Genomic DNA, 26,139 nt, shown 5'->3' with positions numbered 1-26,139 from the left:
CCCAGGAAAGAGCCGTTAGCAGGAGAGGGCCCAGTCAGGGGCCCCGAGGAAGCTTCTGGGCTGGGTGGGCAGGTGGGGAGAGGCGCGGGAGGGCAGAAGGAGCAGGAACAGGACATGTGGAGGGGAAGGGGCCCAGAGGGAGACTGTCGTCAACAAGCCGGAGACCATGAAGCCACGTTCACGTGCCCGCAGCCTGGCGGGGCCTAGGGGGGCTGGCGACATGGGGGAGCAGGGCCCCCACCCTGGGAAGGTGCGTGGCGGGGGGCGGCGTGGGCAGTCGGGGAGGGTGGGGCGCACGAGAGGCGGGTGAGCACCCAGGTTCACAAGTGGTCTCATCAGATGGCAGCTCTTCATTTCATCAAGGAAACGCAGGACTGCCACAGTATCGGTGCCCGGGTGAGATCCGAGGGCAGCAGCTGATTCTCAACGTGCAGCGACGTACTCAGTGACCGCTGTAAGCGGGCGGCTGCCCGGGACCCTGGGGAACAGAGCACGGAGTCCTGGCGCCCGGGCGGACATCTCAGTGAGTGGAGTCACTATGAATGAACCCCTTGAGCAGAGCTTCTGGAACGCTCGGGCAGGCAGATGGGGAGACAAGGTTTGGGTCCTGCCAGGAGCAGGACGACGGGGGCCGAGACACAGACTGAGCAAGGGGTGGCAGGGAGTCAGGCCTCGGGGCCGGGGGAGGCGGCCAGCAGTAGCCGCGGGTCCGGGTGTGTGTCTGAGTACACAGGTGCTTGCTGGATTAGTCTTGCACTTTCCCAAACCTCTAAGCTTTTCAAAACAAAACATGCAAGTGTGAACATTTCATTTCCTCCACGTCCGTCGATCTGTACTGCCACTGCCCTGTGTCCAAAGTGACCGTCATCTCAGGCTGAATTACCGGGCAGCCTCCCGCCTAGCTTGCTCCACTCCCTCCCACGCCCGTGGGAGCTCCAGCTGCCCAAGGCAGAGAAGGAACCTTCTCAAAGGCATGAATCGGACCATCACCCTGCTTAATGGCCTAGCAATACACAAGTGTCAGCACTCCTCCGTTTACCAAATAGTACACAGAATCAGAACTTACTACCCAAATTGTTGAGTCATTGTCAAAACAAAATGAAACCACAACAATGACAGGGAAGATACAGTTTCCAGCTATTTCATTTTTTCTCTCCTCTCTTCAGGTAGTTCAAGTTGTGGAGGATTACTTAAATGCAACCTCCTGGCCAGAGACCTGTCTGTCCTTGGTAAGGAATGCAGCTCCGCTGACCCCAACAGCAGCAGCAGGACGTCGGGGAGACCCAGACCTGTGCACGCTCCTCCTGAGACCACCGGCCCCTTCCTGACCTTCTCACCTCACTGCCGGCACTGCGTGAAAAAGTCCCAGAAAATGGTCACGATGAAAGCCAATCTTCTTTTCCCCCTTAAGGTCTCATCAACACCCCATCCCAGGCTAGTAAGGATCTCGAACAGTGCTCATCCTCTTCAGCTGTCAGCCAAGGCAAGTGAAAACCACCACACACCTGCCCAAATTGCTGTTCCAAGTGTCACAGGATGGGGAACAACAGGAACTCACACACTGCTTGTGGCAGAAAAACTGCACAAGCCCTTGGAAGACTGTTTGGCAGCGTCTGCCAAGGCTCAGCAACCACACATCAAGGACCCAGAAACCCCACACCAGACACACAGCCGCCAGCAACACAGGCGCTTAGTGCTACAGCACCTACAGAGGCACATTCACACAACAACCAACCAGAATGTCCAGTAGAAAGAGGCACACATGGTGGAGCATTCATAGGGTGACACCACACAGCAATGAAAGCAGGCAGATTTTGGCCACACCAAGCAAAAGAGATTAGTCTCACAAAGAAAATACTACAGAGCACTTACGGTGTGATCCCATTTATATCAAGTCCAAAAGCAGGGGAACTGAATCCACAGTGCAAGTATGGCCAAGGGTAGGTGGGTGCTTTTCCGATCTGGCTCCCAGGCACCCGGGACTGTGCACTCCATGCTTGTGTGTTTTCATCGGCAGCCAACCTCATCGTACCTCCCCTACATCCTGTTTACTGGTGTCCACCTTCTCCCAGGCTCTCATCCTGGGCTTCCCAGGAGCTGACTCAAAAGCCGGCCCTCCCCCGCCTGGGCCTCCAATCACGGAGCTGTCCAGCAGCCTTCCCTAGAAGAGGGGTCTGCTCTCGCTCTCCCGCCTCCATGGCCCTCCACAGGTGCTCCCAGACCACCTGGCAACCACCTCTTCACCCCTCGTCCTTGCCTACACTTCCTGCGCACCAGTCCCCTGCCTCACCGTTAGTGATTCTGCCTATTTCACTCAAAAACAGAAGCACCCAGAACAGATCCTTCACATAGTTGTGCCACCAGGAGGGTCCTGCCCCACCTGGGCTCTTCGAGGATTCGGCTCGGAAGACAACCTTCATGCTATGACACCATCCATTTTCGCCCTCTAACAGATAGATTAGTCCTAATTTCACATAGACATGCTGTAATCTCTCATCTTAAAGAAAAAAAAAAGCTGACCTCCACTTCATCCTCTTAAAACAAAGCTGGACAGTGCTATGGTCTCACAGTCTCCACCTCCTTTCTTCCCACCCTTTCTGGAGCTCACTCTAAGGCGTGTCTGCCTCCACCATTCAGCAAGATCACCTGCTTCAACCCACCCAGGTCCTTTCTTACTGTCACCAAATCCATTCTCTCCTCTATCTCTGAACTCTGTAAGAGGTGTATCAAGGGCACTGACCACACTATTTACCTTATGCTCCATAGTACCTGTTAGAGTGGCATGCGTATATATTATAGGAACTCCGAACTATAACACAGATAATTAATCCAGTGACACAAGGCTTTGGGAAAATCACACTAAAAAATTACTGACTATATTCAGATTTATGAGTACTATCTACTCTCCAAGGACAAAAAGTCTACTGAGAATGTCAGATAAATAGAGAATTTCTACTTATTATGGTGAATACAATGATAGAGCACTCTGAAATGTAAATTACACATTTACATAAAAAATTTTCTACTAGCAGACACAAATAAATGTGCATGTATATATATGAATGTATATATTTACATATATAAACACACACAGATATTGCATTTTTAACTATCTGTTCAAAGCAGATCACCAAAGGCAAGACTTCTCTTTCAGAAACCAGACATGAACTAACAGAAGTGAATTAAGCCTTCACCAAACATAAAAAATGGAAAACCTGTAAGAGATATAGTAGGGTTCTAAACCAGACACACTATAATCTCAAAAGCAACTAAAACAGTTTCTCCAAATTATGAGTAGACTGGATAAAATGGCACAACAGAAGGATCTGAATATCATTTTCTAGTCAATCACTAAAAAAACAGTTTGTGGCAGATTATCTAAATAAAATGGAAAAATCAGAAAGGACAACTGAAAGTCATTTTTTCTGCTACCAGAATAAACAGTATTTTAGTAAAAGGAAGAATAACTGTATCTTAGGAATGAATACAAGGATGGTTTAACATCTCAGGATAAACCAACACAATAATATACCATGTTAATAGAATTAAAAGACAAAAAAAAAAAAAATCACATGGTTATCTCATCTGTAGACAAAGCACTTGACAAAATCTAGCACCCGATCATGATAAAAGCGCTCATACACTAAGAACAGAAGGGACCTTCTTCAACTTGATAAAGAGCACCTACAAAAAAAAAAAATCCACAGCTAACATCACACTTTGAGGGAGAGAGAGAGAGGCAGAGACAGTCAGAGGGATAAGCAGGCTCCATGCAGGGAGCCTGATGCAGGACTCGATCCTGGGACCCCAGGATCACGCCCTGGGCTGATCACGCCCGCTAAACCGCTGAGCCATCCAGGGATCCCCTAACATCACACTTAATGGTGAAAATGTGGATGCTTTCCCCATAAGATCAGGAAGACAAGGATGTTTACCCTGAACATTTCTGGGAAGCTTTCTCCTGAAGGTTCCAGCCAGAGTAATTAGGCAAGGAAAATGAATGGCATCCAGATTGAAAAGGAATAAGCAAAACTTTCTCTGTTTGCAGATGGCATGATTTTATATGTAGAAAGTCCTACATACAACTATCAGAGCTAATAAACAAGTGTTGTGAGGACACAGGACACAAGAACAAACACAAAGATCAACTGTATTTCTATACACCAGCAATGAATAATCCAGAAATGAAATTAAGAAAATGATTCCATTTACAGTATCCTCCTAAAGTGCTTAGAAGTAAGTTTAACCAAAGGATTGCAAGATTTATAAATGAAGAATCGCAAAAACATTGTTTAAAGAAATTAAAGAAAACCTAAATAAATGGAAAGACACTACATTCATGGACTAGAAGACTTCATGTGAAGATGGAAGTACCTGACTTACAGAGTATAGGCAACACCCCTAGAAAACTCCAGCAGTATTCCCTACTCTCCCACCTCCCAGCAGACTGACAAACTAAATCTTAAAATGCATGTGGGATTATAAAGGACCCAGAATAGCCAAAAGAATTTTTAAAAAGAGCAAAATTGGGGCACCTAGGTAGCTCACCTAGGGTTAAGTGTCTGCCTTCAGTTCAGGTCATGATATCAGGGTCCTGGGATGGACACTGGGGCGTCCCTGCTCAGCGGGGAGCCTGCTTCTCTCTCCCTGTGCTTGCCACTCCCCCTGCTTATGTGCTCTGTCAAACAAATAAAATCTTAAAAAATAAAAAAAAAAGCTTCTCCTTCAAGAAAAAAAAAAAAAAGTACCACAAAGTTGGAAGACCCACACTTCTTGATCTCAAAATTTACTGCAAAGCTACAATAATTAAGACAGTGTGGTACTGGCATAAAGACAGACATACAGACGAAGGGGAAGGAATTCAGAGTCCACACAGATATCTTTGCATCTATGGCCAATTCATTTTCAACAATAGTGCCAAGACAACTCAAGGGGGGAAAACAGCATTTTAAACAAATGGTGCTTAAGACAACTAAATATCCACATGCAAAAGAAAGTCACTGGACCCTTACCTAATGCCACACACCAAATTAACTCAAAATGGGTCTAAGACCTATATATAAGAGTTAAATCTATAAGACTCTCAGAAGAACACAGGAGCAAATCTTTATGATCTTGGATTAGGCAATGGTTTCTTAGATAAGACACCCAAAAGCACTGCAGACAGAAGAAAAAAACAGATAAACTGGATATCATCTAAACTGAAAATTCTTGTGCATCTAAGGACACTCACTGAGAGTGAAAAAACAATGCAGAGTGAGAAGAAATATTTGCAAATCGTGTACCAAGTAAGGGTCTAGCATCCAGAATATATAAAGAACTCAATAATTTTTTTTTAAAAAGGGCCAACTAAAAAATGGGCAAAGGACTTAAATAGACATTTCTTCCAAAGAGATTATACGAATGTTGAATGTTGAATGAGCACAGGTAAAGATGAGATATCATTAGTCTCTAGGGAAATGCAAATCAAAAGCACAATGGGATAGCACTGCGTGTCTGTATTACAATGGCTAAAACAAAACAAAACCCACAACTGCTTGCAAGGTCATAGAGAACCTGGAACCTCATACTTTGCTGGTGGGATCTTTTTTTTTTTTCTAAAGATTTTATTTACTTATTCATGAGAGACACAGAGAGGCAGAGAGAGAGAGAGAGAGGCAGAGACAGGAGAAGCAGGCTCCATGCAAGGAGCCCGATATGGGACTCGATCCCGGGGCTCTGGGTTCATGCCCTGAGCCAAAGGCAGACTTGGACCAAGTCACCGGAAGGGCCCTCAACTTGTAACATTTCTCAACTGTATTCTGAAAGTAGACCAGACTATTTTCAGGTTTTTTTCCTATGCACACAAAAACCTAAGAATTGTTCAACAAAACACTATTTTTAATCCCATTTCACTTAAAGCAAAAGAGCCTTTATTTCTCTTGCCTACTTCTCTTAAGCATATGCGCATAAGGTAGGGAAGACCACAGAGGACCAGGAAAATCAGTGTTTGCACCATTCTCCAACTACAAGTCTTTCTCAGACCAACATCGGTGGACTTCAAAACTTAGGAAACCATGTTTCACTTCTGTTGTTAAAGCCCATCAGAGATTTAACCACTCTTCAAGGAAAATCTGATTCATACAGAATATTCCATGCTCTCTTCCCTACCCTACCCTAGAAAATGTGAAGTTCTTGTCCCTAAAGGCCATCACAGAACATGCTCCCCTCTCCTGCAGATAAAGCTGAGTACCGGGAAGGGCCATCAGGAGGAGACTGCTTACTCTCAGACTCCTTCAGGAAACAGCCACCCCAGGGACCCTGCACAAGTCTGAGCCAAGGCAAGTCAAAGCACTCCAGAACTACCAAAGACAGGCCAGTGTCTTTGTAACACAGTAACACAATCATCAAAGTACTTACTGGATTCTTTCGAAGAAAATTAAAAATACGCACTTTCCAAATGAACATCTTGCCCGCAAAATGATTCCAGCCCACCTCCATACATTGCAGCTAGGGTAACTTTAATTTTTTATGCACAATTGTGATTGTGTGATTTCCCTTCTTAACATGCATCAGGTGAACTCCCAACTGGCCTTAGATCAAAAGATCAAAATCCTCACTCTATTCTCCTCTTTGCTTTCTATAGTCTGATCACCCAGGCCTTAATTCCTCAAACTGGTCCTGTTTCAAGCCCTCCTCCATGGTCTATACTCTGCCAGGACAGCTCCTCCTACCCCTCAGCCCTGTCCATATTTGTCCATATTTGTCCGTCCTTCACACCGGAGCCCAAGGTTCCACTGTCTAGGGAAGCCTGCTGACTCTTTCTGGAACCCTCATCACAATGGCAACTTAGTTGCTTATGTCTCTGGACCATGTGTGTCTTGGTGCTTCTGCTCATGGTATGCTAGTAGCATGGACGCACACATGGTCGCACACCCGCAGAACTGGACGCACCAATAACAAAAGAACGAGGAGCTTGGAGTTCATTTGTTAACCCTGCTTGCTCACCGGCTGTCAGCAGAACTCCTCCCGTTGCAAACCCAGCCAGGTACCACAAAACCATTCCTTGGTATTTCACACTCAAACTAGCAAGAAGACAATGACTAGCATTTTTGTCGTTTATGTAAAAAAAGGCCATTATTTTGAGAAATTGGTACCAAAAGGGGAAGAATCCCTGAGTTTGGGAAATGATCTTTAAACCTAGCCTATCATATTAGAAAAACAAGGCTGCTATCATTTCTCTCCTTATCAGCCTTCTTTTTTTTTTTTTTTTTTTTTAATTTTTAGTAAGCTCTATGCGTCCCACATGGGGCCTGAACTCACAACTCTAAGATCAAAAGCCAATGTTCCACCCATGGAGCCAACCAGATGCCCCCTTATGTGCCATCTTTTATTAGTATCTGTTAGGCGCAGGCATAGCCCTGAGATGCTTCCTTATAAAACTAAATCAACATTTCTGTATATTTCAACACATGTGGAAGAACTCACAAATATTTCTAAATTAAAGAAACGTTAAAATAGGTAAGATTATCAAGTAAGTGATATATTTACGAGGTAAATGATACAAGAAGTCAAAGTTTTACCACATTTTAAGCAAACAATGGTTACTTACCATTGTAATTTTAGAAAAATTGTAGCAAGTTATTTCTGACCAGTAAGTTCATTCAGTGCATATAAATAATTCCATTTCCAAATAGCTTTTGAAGAATATATTCTCTGAGAATAAAATATTTAAAAGTTCAATGACTAAAAATAAAAAAAAATTAGAAATGTACAATTTCCTACTTCAACAAACCCACATTTAATTCTGCCATAAAATGGAATGAAATCCTGATCCATTCAAGAGAATGAAAGGATAAACTACATACCAGGAGAGAATATTTGCAAAAGATACAGCTGATAAAGGACTGTTATCCAAAATATACTAAGAACTCTTAAAATCAACAATAGAGGGACGCCTGGGTGGCTTGGCGGTTGAGCATCTGCCTTCGGCTCAGGGTGTGATCCCAGAGTCCCGGGATCAAGTCCTGCATCAGGCTCCCTGCGTGGAGCCTGCTTCTCCCTCTGCCTGTGTCTCTGCCTCTCTGAGTCTCTCATGAATAAATAAAATCTTAAAAAAAAAAAAATCAACAATAAGAAAACAGCCCAATTACACAATGGGCAAAAACCTTAACAGACCTTTCATCAAACAAGATATACAAAAGACAAATCAGCATATGAAAGAAAAGATGCTCCACATTACATCCTCGGGAGATGCAAATGAAAACAAGATACCACTATACGCTTATTAGAATGGCAAAAATCCAAATCACTGACACCACCAAATGCTGGTAAAGATGTGGAGCAACAGAAACTCTCATTCACTGCTGGTGGGAATGCAAAGTGGTGCAGGAACTTTGCAAGAAAGTTTGGTCATTTCTGAAACTAAACATTCTCTTGCCATACGATTCAGCAATTGTGCTCCTTGGCATTTACCCAAAGGAGCTGAAAATTTATGTCTATATGAAAACCTGCGCACAAATGTCTATAGCAATTTTATCCATAATAATTTTTAAAATTTGGAAGCAACCAAGATGGTCATTCTTCAGAATGTGAACTGTGGGTCCATCCAGACATTGGAATATTATTATTCAGAACTAAAAAGAAATGAGCCATCAAGCCATGAAAAAATATGAAAGAACCTTAAATGCATATAATGAAGCGAAAGAAACCAGAATGAAAAGGCTGTGTGACCCTGACAACATGACACCCTGGCAAAGGTAAAACTTTGCAGACCGTGAATACATGGGTGGTTGTAGGGGTGAGTGGAGGAGAGGAACAGTCAGAGCAGGGAGGACTTTCAGGGCAGAGAAACTGCTCTGCAGGATATTATAAGATGGACACGAGCCATTAGACATTTGCCCAGCCCAGGGAATGTTTACCACCCAGAGTGAACCATACTGTAAACAGGTTGATAACGACTCTGGGCAATAATGATGTATCAGTGTTGGCTCTCTGGTTGTACCAAATGTACCATCTGGTGGGGGATGCTGATAGCGGAGGAGGCTGAGGGGGAGGACGGGGGTATGAGGCAAATCTTTGTCGTTTCCTCTTAAGTTTATAGTGAACCTAAAACTGCTCTAATAAAATTTTAAATTTTGCTATATACTACAACACAGACAGACCTTAAAAACATTATGCACAGTGAGATAAGCTAAATACAAATGGACAAATGTTGTATAACTCTACTTATATGAGGCCCCTACTATAGACAGGGATTTCCATAGAAACGGAAAGCAGAATAGAGATTATTGGGGCCTAAGGAAGGGGAAAATGGGGAGCTGTTATTTAATGGGGACAGAGTTTTTCTTCAGACGAAGTTTTAGGTACACGGAGTGCTGATGGTCACACAACATTGTGACTGTAATTAATATCACTGAATTACATGCTTACAAATATTGGTTAAAATGACCAATATTAAACTCTGAATAGTTTACTACAATTAAAAAAAATTCCCAGACCTCACAAGAATGTCCACTCTCACCACTTTTATTCAACACAGTACTGGAAGTCTTAGCCACAGCAATTAGACAACATAAAGAAAAAGGCGGCATCCAAATGGTAAGAAGTGATGGAGATGACATGATACTATATATAGAAAGTCCTAAAGAATCCACTAAAAAAAAATACTAGACCTGATAAATGAGTTCAGTAAAATCACAGGGTACAAAATCAACAGAAGAAATCTGTGGCATTCCTATATACTAACAACGAAGTGGCAGAAAGTGAAATTAAGAAAACAATCCCATTTACAACTGTACCAAAACCAATAAAATATCAGGAATAAACTGACAAAGAGGTGAATAACCTGTCCTCTGAAAACTATTAAACACTGATGAAAGAAATGAGATGACGCAAAGAAATGAAAAGACATTCCATGCTCATGGGTTGAAAGAATATTGGCAAAATGTCTATATAGCCCAAGGCAATCTACACATTTAATGTAATCTCTATCAAAATAACACCAGCATTTTTCACAGAGCTGGAACAAACAATCCTAAAATTTGTACGGGGCCATGAAAGACCTTGAATAGCCAAAACAATCTTGAAAAACAAAACTGGAGGTATCACAATCCCAGACTTCAAGTTAAATCACAGAGAGGCAGTCATCAAGACAGCATGGTACTAGCATAAAAGCCGACACAGGGAAAAAAAAAAAAAAAAGCCGACACAGGGATCAATGAACAGAATAGAAAACCCAGAAATAAACCCACAACTACCTGGCCAATTGATCTTCAACAAAGCAGGTAAAAATAGCCAATGGAAAAGACAGTCTCTTCAACAGATAGTGTTGGGAAAGCTGGTCACATCCTGAAGAATGAACCTGGACCACCTCCTTATACCACCCACAGAAATAAACTCAAAAAGGATTAAAGGCCTAAATGTGAGATTGGAAACCGTAAAAATCCTGGAAGAGAGCACAGGCAGTGATGTCTCTGACCTCGGCCACAGCAACTTCCTCCTAGACATGTCTCCTGAGGCAAGGGAAACAAAAGCAAAATGAACTATTTATTTAGAACTTCATCAAAATAAAACAAAACAACCACTTCTGCACAGCAAAGGAAACAACCAACAAAAATAAAAGTCATTCTATGGAACTGGAGAAGATATCTGCAAATGATATATCTGATAAAGGTTTAATATTCAAAATCTATAAAGAACTTACAGGGACACCAGGGTGGCTCAGCGGCTGAGTGCCTGTCTTCAGCCTGGGATGTGATCCTGGGGGGGGTCCTGGGATCGAGTCTCACATCGGGCTCCCTGCATGGAGCCTGCTTCTCCCTCTGCCTGTGTCTGCCTCTCTCTCTCTCTGTGTCTCTCATGAATAAATAAATAAAATCTTTTTTTTTTTTTTAAAGAGAGAGAACTTACACAACACCCAAAAAACAATCTAGTTAAAAAATGGGCATAAGACATGAGCAGGTATTTCTCTAAACAAGACATCCAGATGCCAACTGACATGAAAAGATGTAGATGCTCTACATCCTCCTCATCAAGCAAACACAAATCAAAACCACAATGAGACATCACCTCACACCTGTCTGAATGGCTAGAATATAAAACATGAGAAACAACATCAAGAAGGATGTGGAGAAAAAGGAACCCTTATGCACTGTTGGTAGGAATGCAAACTGGTGCAGTAACAGTGGATAGCAGTATGGAGGATCCTCAACAAGTTAAAAATAGACTACCCTATTATCCAGTAATCGCACTACTGGGTATTTATACCCAAAATACAAAAACACCAATTCGAAGGGATACATGCACCCTGATGTTTATATCAGTATTATCTACAATAGCCAAAGTGTCCACAGATAAATGAATGGATAAAGAAGATATGGTATATATACAATGGAGTGTTACTCAGCCATCAAAAAGAATGAAATCTTGCCATTGACAATAACATGGATGGAGCTAGAGTATTATGCTAAGCAAAATAAGTCAGTCAGAGAAAGACAAATACTATCATATAATCTCATTCATATATAGAATTTAAGAAACAAAACAAGCCAGCAAAGGAAAAATAGAGGCAAACCAAAGAAACAGACTCTTAACTAGAGAGAATTGATGGTTACCAGAGGGGAGGTGGGTAGATGGGGGGAAAAGAGTGAAAACAGGTGATGGGGATTAAAAAAAATAAACTCAGGGGGAGCCTGGGTAGCTCAGTTGGTTAAGTGTCTGACTCTTGATTTCCACTTGGGTCATGGTGTCAGGGTGGGTGAGATTAAACTCCGAGTTGGGCTCTGCACTGGGCATGGAGCCTGCTTAAGATTCCCTCTCCCTCTGCCCCTAACCCTCAACTACTAAATAAATAAATAAATAAATAAATAAATAAATAAATAAATAAATAAAATAAGCTTAAAATATTAACATAGCAATCAGATAGAGCTTTCATTGAAAAACAAAGTCCCAGTCCTCGGGGTACCTGGGGGGCTCGGTTGGTGAAGTGTCTGCCTTCTGCTCCTGGAATCCAGCCCTGTAATCCGGCTCCCTGGTCACCAGGGAGTCTACTTCTTCCTCTCCTTCTGTCTCTCCCCCTCCCCTGTTCATGCTCACGCTCTCAGATAAAATCTTAAAAAAAAAAAAAAAAAAAAAAAATCCCAGTCCACAAAAGCAAAGTCCAAAGCCACATTAGCCTGAGCGTTCTGTATTTTTCTCTAGGTCAAATGAAATGAAAAGATGCTACCCCAGAAGCCAGTCTCGAGGCAGTGGCAAGCCAGCCGGCCCTCCACCAGGACACCACAGGCCCTCATGGCCAGCAACCCCACAGCTAATAGGGATTTCTAAAGCAACAATTTACATTACTATTTTACCTATTGATGCATACTTTTCCCTGAAGCTATTTTAAAGAGTACACCGAAAGTCCCTAAGCGGTTAATTTCATAAATCAAAGTCAATCCTTCCTTTGACTACTGAATTCCACTATTCCTCAGTGAACATTAACTGAGAATGGTTCAACTCTCTCGGCCTCACAAATTCCCAGTTGTGATCACGGCTGCACACCTCAACTTCCCCCGGCTCTGCGGCAAAGCAGGGCAAGAATACTTGGTAACCCCCACTCCTCCCAGGGCTCTCAGACATTTCCAATGCCTTCAATACGGGACACACACATCCTTTCCGGTACCATAAAGTCAAAACCTAAGAAACGCGCCCTCTAACGCTCCATCGGATCCCTGAGGTCTGAGGAGAGCTGGACGAGCAGCAGGAGCAGTGGGGTGGAGGCGGGCAGCCTTCGCCTGAAGAAAAGCTGTGAAAGGGGAACGGTGCGTCCGCTCTGGTACCAGTTCCCAGGTCGGGGTAGTCCAGATGCCATTTCATGGCCGAGCTGCAGCTGGTGAGGGAAGGGGACGCAGGCAGGCCGTCAGGTTCTAACGGGGTACTCTGTCCTGGGAGACCGCACTTCTCCAAGCTGGATCAAGCCAGACGGGCCCAAGACGGTGGGTGTCAGGACGGGACCCCTGACCAAACTAGGAAGAAAAGGTACAAACCCCCTTCCAAGGAATCCGCGCCCCCAAGTGACGAACACTTCTCCCCCTAGGTAACAACTGTCCATAAAAGACAGAAAGCCAACCGTCAAGTCACACAGCACCCTGTCTCCCTAGAGCTCCGGTCTCTCGCAGGGAGCTCCCATCTCCAGAGCGGGCTCTCCCTTTAGCGGACTTTCCTGCCCAGGTGGCTCTCCCGCTTGGCTGCCCTGCTGCGTCCATCCTTAAACTTCTCAGGACAAGACCAGGAACCTCTGGCAAGTCCTTTGGGGCAGGCTGGGACGAGGTCCCACGGCCTGGGGTCTCCCCAGCTCATCGGGCAACAGAGAGGTGCTAGCACTGGAACTGGGGATTAATGAAAAGAACTTCAACGTGAACTCTAACTTTTACTTCTTAAAAAAATCTGAAGCAAGTAAGACCAGATATTGAGAACATGACTGTTTATTATTATCGTATCATGTCAGTAATATGCAGATTATTACTTTGTTTAAAGGAAACTTAGAGTTTATCAAAACATGAAGTGGCAAACAGTTTAGTCCGAAGATTTGATATATTTCTCCTACAGGGACACCCGAGTGGCTCAGCAGTTGAGCATCTGCTTTCAGCTCAGAGCATGATCCGGTCTGGGGATCGAGTCCTGCGTCGAGCCTGCACAGAGCCTGCCTCTTCCTCTGCCTGTGTCTCTGCCTCTCTCTCTGTCTCTCATGAATAAATAAAATCTTAAAAAAAAAACCTTTCTCTACATGTAAGGTGTATCCTTAAAACAATGCTATCATGACATTTCTTTAGAACATGCAGGCATGGATGCGTGGGTGGCTCAGCAGTTGAGCGCCTGCCTCCGGCTCAGGGCGTGATCCCAGGATTGAGTCCCATATCGGGCTCCTTGCAGGGAGCCTGCTTCTCCCTCTGCCGAGGTCTCTCTCTGTGTGTCTCTCATGAATAAACAAAATCTTAAAACAAAACAAAACAAAACAAAGAAAAACATGCAGGCAGACGGTTTACTGCAAAGGGCAGAAGCAAAGCTAGACGCAGCCCCGGCCGTTTTATGAAGTCAGGTGTGCTGAAGAGCGCAGTGACGCACAAGAGGCACTGAAGCCCCCACCCCCCCCACCTTCCAATAATTATTAGCTGGGTTATTGTTTTGCTCTGTTTGAAATCTAGTTAATGATACTAGTGCTTTTGAGTGGGTAAGCTTTTACAGATACCTGTTTTGTCATGGGAGATGCCAGGAGCAGAACTATGAGAAGCCAGTGACTGTGTTTAGGGAGTGACAGGCCGCCGGGACGGCAGGTGCTCCGGAGCAGCAGTGAGGGAACTCTCCCACATTCAGTTCTTAGAAAGCTAGTCTTTTCCTTTTCTTAATGGCCCTTTTCTCCTTACCATCACGGAACACGATGCACCGCTGGTGTGAAAGGTGTCACAATACGGAAGTGTACGGTGTAAAGGCTGACGCCGTTTGTGGGTGTACATGGGAGCCCTTGCTCTCCACAGGCACCCACCAAGTACCGCTGGGTAGGTCACCTCCACACCTACGCATTCACGACAATCCGTTTTACACCGAGTGCTGCTCTGCCAGAGGCTGCTGTTTTTAACTCCCTGCGTCACATGCTGTTTTCCGACCCCTTTAATGCACAACATGGGTGTACCATAATGCTTTTAATCACTTTACTACTTCAGGCATTGAAGTTTTTCCAGATGTTTGATCGCTGCAGTGCACAGCTCTGTAAACACACGCTCCTGCAGTGTTCAGACACTTGTGCAAGTGGAATCATGGGGTTGCAGCCTGGCTTTCCGTTTAACAGATACACGCTAAACTGCCCTCCAGAAAAGGAGCATAGAGATACTCCTTCCAGAAATGTGAAACAAAAGTAAAACTTCGTTACTACCTTAATTAAAATTTCCTCGCTGATTAATGACATTTCTTTGGTGATTTATATTAACTTTTACTTATCCGTTTTAAAAAAATGAATTACACGCCTATAGGTAAGATTAAAGATGAAGAGCTTTCATCTGCTTTTTTCACCCCAAATTTCCTAATTCTTGTCTGGAACTTGCTACCTTTGGGGCAAGTATGAGGACTCACTGAGAACTCACAATTCATTAAAACACGTCCAAGGGGACAAAGTTGTACATGGTATTGTGCAAAGTATAGAAAAAGATAAATGTACATTCATACAACTGCATCTCTATTTTAGGTATAGTTTTCTGATGGAGATCACACAGGCCACAGTTCATTCCACACTGAGCCCAAAGCCCTGACCAGGATTTCTGTTTTCAGGGTTGGTCCCTGCCGTGGAGCTCTGAACTCCACCCTTCCTGCCCCACCTATCGTTCCCCTTCTAAACCATCACTGACCCACACATGGATCTGACTTCCATTAATTTCCAACAGCAGCAATAGCAACAAAAAATCCCCATGTAAAAGACACATGTTTAGCAGCCATAACTGAACTCTGGGTAGGAGAGTATATGAATGGGGGGGTGGGGGGAGGGTCAAAAGAATTAAAATTCAAGGTTTATAATAAAAATATTTATAGATTAATATTTATAATGTATAAAGAGCTTTTAAAAATTGATTTTTAAAAGGCTCAGCAGAAAAAGGGATAAACAATATGATCTAACAATTCACAGAAGAAACAAATCTAAAAAAATCTTCATTGCTAACTTATAAAGAAACATGAATTACTGCAGCATTAGATTTGCAATGAAGGCAGCTAACATGAAAAAGAATGACATCCCTAAGTCAGTGAATGGGGTAAGAAGTTCTGGGGAAAGTATAAGTTGGCATCGTCTTTGGGAGGGCAATTTGGCAGCATCAAGACATAAACGATGGGCTTTGCCAATGTGTCCATTCCTAGGAATCTAGCCACAGAAAATGCCTGCATGGGCACATGAGGAGCCAGACTATTTACTGCGGCATCTTTAGTAACAGCAAAAACTGGAAACCACTGAGAATAGTTAAACAGATGAGATAATCTGTACAAGGAAACAATATGCAGCCATCAAAAGGGACCAAATAGAGCTATGCAACAGGACAGCATGGTTAAAAATATTTAAGTATGGGTTTTGGACACAGAACACCTGGACTGGATGGATCCTGACTCTAGCACCCACTAGCTCTGTGAGCAAAGTGGGCAAAGGGACTTAATATTCCCAAGAGTCAGTTTTCTCATTTATAAAACAAAGGCAACAGTAGCACTTATATCTCAAGGGGTTGCTGCAACAAATGAAGTATTACATTTCAGCAGAAAGCCTGGATCGCTGTAAGATCTTAAAGTACATACTAGGAATGCAAAGAAGTCACAAAAACAATATTTTTATCAGAATTCACATTTTGTGAAAAATTTTAAAAACTGCTTATGTACAAACTGAGTTTTAAAATAGAAACAAATAAATGTGTAGGAAATGGTCTAAAAATACACACACACCATTAAGAGTAGTTACCTCTGGGGAGGATTCCTGGACAGCAGTGAAGAGGAAATTCCACTTTTACTCTTTACACATCCACATCATTAGATTTTCTTTAAATATTGAACGCTCTGCTTTTATACTGATGCAAAAACAATAAAATCCAGTAAAGATGAGAGAGGACAGTTAATCTTGAAATCTGCCCTGATATTCCTAATGCTTATAGCTCGCTTTAAAGCAGCAGTTTTCAAAATGTTGCTCTGTGGATCCCTGGAGGGGGGACATCCCCAGGAACCTTCCAGAGGTCCCTGAGATCAAAATAAAATGTGTTGCCATCTGCACAGATGACCAAAAACAAGGGCGACGGAAGCTGCTGGCGCCTGCGCTTGCTTCGGTGGGAGGCGGACTGCGCACACATGCAGGGGAGCGAAAGCGAGCAAGCCAGTCTTACCTACGAATGGCCTTGATACACAGTCGAACTCCTTAATTTTACTCAATCCCAACCCTTTGGTAGGAGTTTTTTAATATTCTTTGTGGTGAAATGGACCACAAATGGAACTTTGCATAAATCAATCTGCTCCAGTTCCAATATAGGGAGCGGTGTCTCAAGGAAAAGCACATGCATGATTTTCTGTGCCACAAGCTGAACTAGTTGTGCTTCTCACAGAATGCCATTTTCACTTGAAAGAACAACTCACCAACTATGGTTATTTAGACCTGGGTATCTGGTAGGGAAGTTTCCTGAAAATGAACAAAGGGAGCCTCTCACTTCACAAAAAATGAGACATTTGTTGCCAATGTTAATATCCACACTTTCAAGAGGAAATTTAAATTTCAGAAAACTTGTAACTTGTATCTATTTCCGGTACTTTGACAGCTTCTCTGCTTGATGACTTTTCTGAGATCAGTTGTGACATTGACAAATATGATTTTATTTTCTATAATGAAATGTACCAACATTTCAAAGATCTAAACAACCTTGTGTACCAATATTTGGCATACTTCCTCCAAATGACCAAATTATGCACATGAGCAAGAGATCCATTCAAAGTACAAGGTAGAGGGCAGCCCCGGGGGGGGGGGGGGGGGGGGGTTGCTCAGCGGTTTAGCACCGCCTGCAGCTCAGGACGTGATCCTGGGGTCCCGGGATCCAGTCCCACCTCAGGCTCCCCGCAGGGAGCCTGCTTCTCCTTCTGCTCGTGTCTCTGCCTCTCTCTGTGTCTCTCATAAATAAATAAATAAAATCTTAAAAAAAAAAGTACAAGGTAGAAATAATGGATTTTAATATAACAGGGAATAAAAAGTTCAATGATAGGTTCTAAAGCATAAGTGAACTTGAAGAAACCATGATGTGCATAGTTCTGTTGTAGTATTAAGGAATATCCAGAATTACGTGAAAAGGCTATTAATTCATTCTTCCATTTTCTAACTACATACATGAAGAAAATTTGAGATCACATTTATATTACGATTAAAACAATTTCAACAGACTGAACACAGAAGCAGAGAATCTAAAAATCCTGTATACTTCCTATGTCTTCTATTAAATCCTATACTTAGGGTTTACAAAGTATAAAACAATGCCTTCTCACGAAATCTTTTGTTTTGGGAAAGTTGTTTTTCATTAAAGATGTTACAGTCACATATAATAGACCCATTATTATTATTTTTTAAAGATTTTATGTCTTTATTCATGAGAGACACAGAGAGAGGACACAGGCAGAGGGAGAAGCAGGCTCCCTACAAGGAGCCAGACGTGGGATCCTTGATCCCAGATCCCAAGATCACGCCTTGAGCAGAAGGCAGACGCTCAACCGCTGAGCCACTCAGGCGTCCCGACCCATTATTATTTTAAAGTGAAATAAATATTTTCAGTTCTTCTGAACTCAATTCAAATGTAGCAAATATTGTCAGAACCCACACAAACTCTGATTCTCCTGGAACCAAAGGCTTGGAGAACCACTGGTTCAGCACAGAGGCTGGCAAAGGACGACTTGAGGGTGAAATCCTGCCTCTGCTGTTTTACCAGCAACATGGGCCCACTGCCATTTCCCTTCATTCTGTGGGGTCTGTGGCTGCTTTCCTGCTACACAGGCAAACTCAGTAGTTGCAACAGAAACAGCCTGGCCTGCAGTCTAAAATATTTACTATTTAGCCCTTTCCAAAAAAAAAAAAAAAAAAATTCTGCAGACTCTAATTTAGAGTAAGCTCACATTTCTAGCTTTTATTACTGCAGGAACTTCTCACTGGCCTCCATTCTTACCCCATTACCAACCATTCTCCCACAGCCAGAGTGACCTCCCGAAAGAAGGTAAAGCTGATGTCACGCTTCTGTTAGCTTACAGGCTGCGATCACCATCACTTCCAGATACAACTGCAAGTCCTCAGCAGGGTGCTCAAGGTTGTTACTCAGCACTCCTAGGCCAGGCCCTCGTTTCTGCCCCTCTGCATGGCCACTCCCCTCTCTGCACAGACCTGACCAGCACTCTAGTTTCCCAGGATGTACAACATTCTCTCCAATCTCCTCTCTCTGAGCCTTCTCCATCTGGAACATTCTTTTCCTCTTCCCTTTCTTCCCTTCCCACATCCTGATCCCCTCCCCTTCACTCTCCACCCAAGTGTGTGTACTGGGTACTTCAGGCATGTTCCCTCTACTTGCTCTGCTCTCAGGATGGTGCAATGACCTGTCTGCCTCAACAAAGGGCTTCTTGAGGCAGGAACCAGGTTTCTCTCTTCTAACATCCACACCAGTGGCCCTGCAGGACACTGTTGTGAATTTTCAGATGAACTAAGCTGAGAGCTGGCCCCTGTAACACCCTTCATTTTCTTAACTTGGCTCCTGGGAGCGACAACACAGGGTAAGTTCTTTGTGGACTCTCAGGATAACATTTCCACAGTTATCAGTTACTGTGTGCCTGTTTGCCAGAGCTTTCCCTGCATTTCTGTGCAATCTTCCAAGAACCCGTAATGGCCACAGGGCCTAGTACGCTGGCCATACAGATGAAAATCCAGAAGATAAGTAACCTGTCAGGTTACCACAAAGCTAGTAAGAGGGTTGAAATGGGATCTGCACCAAATGCCTTTCCGTATCTGAGTACCAAGCTGAGACAAGTGTAACCCGTGTCTGAACCTGAGAAACAATGATAGGGCCTAGGGCTAAACATCAGGATAGCTATGTAAAGGGAAAGGTCACACGCTAAGAACCTAAGGTGTTAAGAGTGGCTGAGCAGTGAATCATAAAGAAAGTGGACCGTGAGAAGGACTGGTAAGGTGGGGAAGGCAGGCAGGAAACACAAAGGATGTTCTCAGTTGGGAAAGAAATATGAGCAAAGATCAAGGAATATGGACAATAAACACGAGCAAGAAAGGAGCACTGAGTAATAATGGAAAAGCCAAGAGGTCAGGCCTAATCGAAGGGACCGGGAGTGAAGAGACTGGGGAGAAATCAGGAAAAACCAAGAAGCTGCTTTTTTTTAGGTCTATAATATAGTTACAATCAAACCCAAACACCTTAAAACACATAAGAATTAATTAACAGTTGTACCTAACGCTCAAACAACACTTTACAAGTAACAAAAGCACTGCAGACTGTTTAATCTTGACGAAAATCTTTTGATGTTAATTTCTAGATAAGTGAGCTGAGGTTTAGAACGGGCCTTCACACCCAATAGATGGCAGACAGGACCTAAAACCAGAACTTCCCATCAAAACAAGACTCTTAAAATCAAGGAATAAAAAAAAATTGAGGAGTATGACTTAGTATCACCATGTATCTTACACTTACATCTGATGACATAACTAAGATCAGTCCAGCTTCTTGAACATGCAGCCTGATTTCAGAAGCATCACAATGTAGCCGGGCTCCTAAGTGTGTTAAATGCCTTAATCTTAAGAGAACCACACACATCTGATTTCCTACTGGCACAATCCCCCCATGAAGCTCTCCCTTAAGTTAAATAGCAAGAACGTTACTAGATCATTTTCTTGTTTGATGGCTTCCCCCCATGAGATGCTTTCCTGAAGGACTTTTTCAATGGCATAAATATAAATATTAAATGGGAATCCTACCATGGAATGCAGACAACTTATCAGGTTAGGAATTCTTCAAATAACCAGACACCATGTCCCATCACAACTTAAAAAAAACAAACGATAAATACTGAATGCTCATTTTCTATATTCAGAAAAAAATCACAATATTCTAAAATAATAACTATGACTGAAAAGTTTTACATTCATAAATACTGGATTTCATGGATTCTCGGGAGCACAGGTTCCCACGTGTTAATATCGTGAAATCATATGTAGCTCACATTCCATGAAACACAGCACCGTCCTGGTATTGATATCCAAGTGCCCTTAATTTTTGTTTCCCTTCCCCAACTTAAATGTTTTCCTCTCATAATATATCTACATAATCCCCTTTAGAAAGGCCATATCACATCATGGAGATACCCACAGGATTTATACAACTCTCCAGACCTAAGCTTCAGTTACAGACGAACCTTTGGTGTTTAGTACTATTTCTTTAGAAAAAGATTAACATCCAATTCAAGACCATAGACCAAATCATGGATTAAGAAATGGATTAAAACAAAACCATCAAGTAAAAAGTCAAGACAGGTACAATTACCAAAGATGAACCAGCTGCCATCAAGCTATACAAAAAGCTATAGAAAACCAGGTCATGGCTGGTTACAAAGCCCTCCTCCAGCCTTCCCCACTGCTTCTCTGGAAAAGCAATCAATGTGCAAAGGCAGCAGGACCCAGAGCTCCCTGCAAGAAGGTGTCTACAATCGTGCTAAAGTAACTCGAAGGAAAAACTACTGCATCGTCTGCCGAGTACACAGGGGTTTCCGGCTCTTCCCATCAGATCGTCTCCAAGACACCTGCTCTCTGGCGGCCAGGTTTTAACCCTCATTCTCACCTTCCAACACTAGGACAGGCACTTCCTCTCAAGGCATCTCATTTTCATTTGCTTTCAGAAGCCATTTCCTACAATTCCAGCTGGTGAGTGCTCTTCTGAGCTTTTGAGAGAGCCGTCCCAAGGCGGCCATCCACGTCCCAGTGAGGGCTGCAGCAGCACCGGCCACAGCCGGTCATGAAGCAGTCCAGCATGCACGGGCTTTAGGGCCAGCTGGCCTGGCTTCAAACCGTGGCTCTGCTGGGACAGAGGCTGCTGACCAAGTTAACTGCCCTCTGTGCCTTGGCTTCTGCTTCCAGAACTGGGAAGAACAGTCCCCCCCACTCCTGGGGCTGTACCTGGGAGCCGTGTGTGGAGCATTCAATGTTCACTGGCCAGGTCCTCTACAAGGTATGCGTGGGGACAGACTGGCAGAGGACTGCAGCATAGTGTGACATCTGCAAAAGGCGTCTGTCCAGTGGACGTGGCCCAAGAAGGTTGTAGGGCCTGGGGCCCGGTACCACACCTGGAAATCTGCACAAACACCTAACCGCTTCTGCACAACGCTCACTGCCTAGAGCACAAGGTCCGGAGACACACGCTAACAAACCACTTCTCTTCTCACTTCCTTTTGGAAGCCTCCCCGTGGTTTGTACTCACCTATTCCACCTGCTGGGTGGAATGACTACACACACAGGCAGCTAACTGCAGGGGAAGTAGTGACTGTCACTCCCGCATCCTGCCATCAGCAGGAAAAGCACCAGTTTCCCGCTGAGCCCAGCTCTACTCCTACTGGCAGCAGGTGAGAAATCCCTGACGGCGCTCTGCTGACCTGGCCCATGCTGAAGCAAAACCCTGCTGTTTTAAATGAAAGCCATCAAATTGGAGATCCCTGGGGTGGCTCAGCGGTTTAGTGCCACCTTCGGCCCAGGGCGTGATCCTGGAGACCCGGGATCGAGTCCCATGTTGGGCTCCCTGCATGGAGCCTGCTTCTCCCTCTGCCTGTGTCTCTGCCTCTCTCATGAATATATGAGTAAAATCTTAAAAAAAAAAAAAAAAGCCATCAAATTGTACACAGTACATACTTCCTTCAGGAGTTATGATTCGAGTCCCCAGAAACAACAAGGAGACGAGATGTCTCTGTGCACTGCACCCCTCCAGCCCTGAGCCCTGAACTGCCTGATGCAGCCTGGCCCCAGCTGTTGTCATGGGAAGCGCCGGGTAACAGGGGCTCTTCCGAGTAGAGCTCAGGCCAGGACAAACACGGCACATGCTGTGAATCTCAACAAATACAGGGTACTACAGGGTCCTGCAGCCAGGTATTGGGGCAACCGCAACCTCCTTGCAATGACCCAACCTTCCTCGTCTCCTGTCAACGTTTCTCCGTCGCTGCTGAGTGCGCCCCAGCTCCTTCACTCTCCCGGTCCACAGCCTTGTCTGCGTGGACACTGACTTTCGCAGCAACCATACAACAGACGCCGCCACGACTCTCAGAACGACGCCCTGGATGTGTTCCCCTGACTGATGACCGAGGCCGACGTGGGTGACAAGGGAAACTCAGAACACATGGAGCAAAGGACACCCGCGGAATTGCCACAAAGAAATCTTACAGTAAGAGGCTAAGCTGCAACCGCAAACCTCTAGAGCCACTCCTGACTGTCCTGGAAGCTCGGGTTCAACATTGGCACAAAGTTCCGCTCGGCTTAGCTCAGTGAAGATTTTCTAAGACCATTTTCAAAGTGCAACATCGCGCGGAAGACACGCCACGTCGGTTACATTTCACTGTTGATTCATTCAGTTTGTCAACCAGTTTTTTTTAGGAAAAGGGAAATCGGCCACGGAGATGGGCCTTGGGCCGGAAACGAGCGAACGAGGGTCGCTTTACTCCTGGTAAAAAAAAACAATGTTGAGCTACAGTTGAAGCGTCACCCCTCTGGCACGGGGAAGACACAAAAAAGTAATGTGCTTAAAATGGGTATAAGTTTTTTTTTTTCCAGTTACATAAAACCACCTACTTTCCCAGCTCAAACCGTATATACATCTTTACGCCCTCCCGGAGGTGCAGCCCGGCCTGTTCCTGCTCCGGGCGCCGTCCGCCCGCAGAGCCCGGCCCGGGAGGGGGCAGGCGGGAGGCGGGAGGCGGGAGCGGCGGCAGGTGCGCGCGGGCAGGGCGGTCCCTGCGTCCCGGGCCCGGCCCCCCGCCCCCCGCCCCCCGCAGGCCCGGCGCCCCGAGCCCGCCCAAGGGCCCCGCCCCCGGGACCGCAGCCGCCCGAGGACCCCCGTGACCTTGGCGCCCGAACACCAGCGCGGCGCCGCCGCCCGCCCAGGGCCCGAGCCCCGCGCCCCCCCGCGCCCGCCGGGCAGGGGGACCCGGGAGGTCGTGACCCCGCCCCGGGAGGCCGTGACCCCGCCCCGCCCCCCGGGAGCCCCGCCCCGCCCCGCCCCCCCGCCAGGTGCGCGGCCTCACCTTCGGCCACGTCCTCGTCGATGGCCCCCTTGACCTGCGAGAAGCACCACTGCAAGTCGTTGCCGCCCGCGGGGCAGCCGCCGCCTCCGGCTCCTGCGGACACACCGGGCGCGTCAGGGCCCCGCGCCGCCCCCGCCCGGGACCCCCGCCCCGCCCCGCCCCGCCCCGCGCGGGCCCCTCACCTGCCATGGCCGGCGGGCGGGCGGGCGGACGGACGGGCGCCGAGGCGGCGGCGCACGAAGGAGGCGGCCGCCGCGCTGCTGCCGCCCGAGCACCTCAGCCCGGCCGCCGCCGCGCCGCCGCCGCCGCCGCCGCGGCTGCCGGGGAGGGATTTTTTTTTTCCCTTTTCAAAATGGCGCCCAATGCCCGTCGCCCCGCTCGATGACGTCATCCCCCTCCGCCTCCTCCGCAGGCCCGGACGGGGCGGGGCCGCCGGGAGGCTCCCCTGCGTGGGCGGGGCGGGGCGCGGCCGCGGGGGCTGCCGGGGGCTGGGGAGCGCCGACCGCGCCTGCGCGAGCCTCCTGCCGCCGGGCCCCGCCCCCCGGGCCCGAGCCCCGCCCCCCGGCCCGAGCCCAGCCCCCCGGGCCCGAGCCGGAAGGGGGCGTCCAGGGCGCGCGGCTGCGGGGCCCCGGGTGGGCGCGCCCTTGGCCCCCCGCGGCGAAGCTGCGGCTCGCAGCCCGCCTCCCTCCGGGTCCCGGGAGGGCTCGAGGCGGCCGCGGTCCCCCGCGCGAGCCGGGCCCGCCCCCAGACGGCCGCGGCCAATGGCAGCGCGGTCCACGGGCAGGGCAGCCAATGCGGGCGCTCGTCGGCTCCGGCCTGGGCGCCCCCGCCGCACCTGGCCACCCCGCCGCACCTGGCCCCGCCCCTCCGCATCTGGTCCCCCCGCCTCACCTGGGCGCCCCCGCCGCACCTGGCCACCCCGCCGCACCTGGGCGCCCTCGCCGCACCTGGGCACCCCCGCCGCACCTGGGCACCCCCGCCGACCTGGGCGCCCCCGCCGCACCTGGCCCCCCCCCCGCCGAACCTGCCCCCCCCCGCCGCATCTGGCCTCCCCGCCGCACCTGGGTCCCCCGCCGCACCTGGGCGCCCCCGCCTCACCTGGCCGCCCCCGCCGCACCTGGCGGTCCCCGCCGCACCTGGGCGCCCCCGCCGCACCTGGCCACCCCGCCGCACCTGGCCCCCCCCCGCCGCAGCTGAGTCCCCCGCCGCACCTGGCGCCCCCGCCGCACCTGGCCACCCCGCCGCACCTGGCACCCCCTGCCGCAGCTGAGTCCCCCGCCGCACCTGGCGCCCCCGCCGCACCTGCCCCCCCCCGCCGCACCTGGGCTCCCCGCCGCATCTGGCGCCCCCGCCGCACCTGGCGCCCCCGCCACACCTGGCCCCCCCCGCCGCACCTGGGCTCCCGCCGCATCTGGCCCCCCCGCCGCACCTGGGCGCGTCTCCCGGGCGCTCCCGCTGCGGGCGGGACTGTAAATCCTGCAGCGCCGAGACCCCGGGAATCCCGTGCCCCCCCACACCGGGCAGCCCCGCCCAGAGCTCACGTGCTCTACGGAGTGGTCAGTTCAGAGGCGCCTTGAGCCCCAGGTACAGCCCTGGGGGGACGTCCGGTGACTCCGTGCAGCTGTGACCCACCCTCTTTTCGTTCATATCTTTTCTGCGGCATCTGGAGGGGCTATTATTCGTGGGCTCATGGACCTGAGCTCATAACTGGTTCAGTGACGGTGAATCCGGCCGTGACCGTGTCACACCGCTAGATGGTCGTTGCCAATCCGCAAACACCTCTCACTGGTCAGCTCCCGTCTGCAGGGTCTGTCGGCACGCAGAGCGAACAAAGTGTACACCTCGGGTACTGACGATAATGGAGGAAAGCCCCCAAATATGTAGTAAGTCAGAAGGGGCTGGATAGAAAAATGAAGCAGGAAGGAGGGAATGGAGCGTAGCCGTAGGTGGTGGGAGAAGACGGCGGAGATGAGGGAGCAAGCCGAGGGGCATGTGCAGAAGGCTGGGCTCCCTGCAGAACAGGAGGCCAAGGGGCTGTGGGTGGAGGACCCTGGCGCTGACTCAGGCCTTAGGGCCACTGTGGCTGCTTTGCTGAGATTAGGCTCAGTAGGGGCCCAAGGTTGAGGTCAGGGAGCCTGCTGAGAGGTCGTTGGGTCATCCAGGCAAAGCGATGAGAGTCGGGTGCTTATGGAGGTGCTGGTGGGGGTGAGACCAGGTCAGATTTCGGAGATGAGCATCTGGAGAGCAGAGCCCCTGGGATTTACAGACGAGGTAGCTGCCGTGGGAGAGAAAGGAGGGAATCGGGGGTGGCTGTGCCCCGGAGGGCTGAGCACCTGGTAGGAGAGGTTCCGGGCACAG

The 26,139-nt window shown here is 47.5% G+C and overlaps 1 protein-coding gene across 4 annotated transcripts in view; it reads right to left on the bottom strand.

Moving 5' to 3' along the window:
- PPP2R2D (protein phosphatase 2 regulatory subunit Bdelta) overlaps window positions 1–23,998 on the bottom strand; it is a 48,060-nt gene extending 24,062 nt beyond the window's left edge. For 2 of the 4 annotated variants that reach the window (XR_005380791.1, XM_038579149.1), the window contains exons 1-2: window positions 23,964–23,996; window positions 23,782–23,874 (exon numbers count right to left, since the gene is read on the bottom strand). Coding sequence is in view for 3 of the 4 variants with exons in the window: in XM_038579149.1 (XP_038435077.1) it covers window positions 23,782–23,874; window positions 23,964–23,970 (100 nt within the window). In the remaining variant the exon portion in view is untranslated. Of the gene's footprint in view, window positions 1–1,872; window positions 1,994–23,781; window positions 23,875–23,963 lie in introns of those variants that run through there. The other 2 variants (XM_038579147.1, XM_038579148.1) reach the window with 2 other exon arrangements.
- Between the last annotated feature and the right edge of the window lie 2,141 nt (window positions 23,999–26,139).

The sequence above is a fragment of the Canis lupus genome, chromosome 28 (genome assembly GCF_011100685.1).
Source record: "Canis lupus familiaris isolate Mischka breed German Shepherd chromosome 28, alternate assembly UU_Cfam_GSD_1.0, whole genome shotgun sequence".
Classification (NCBI taxonomy): domain Eukaryota; kingdom Metazoa; phylum Chordata; class Mammalia; order Carnivora; family Canidae; genus Canis; species Canis lupus.
This window is presented reverse-complemented; position numbering and strand designations above follow the sequence as displayed.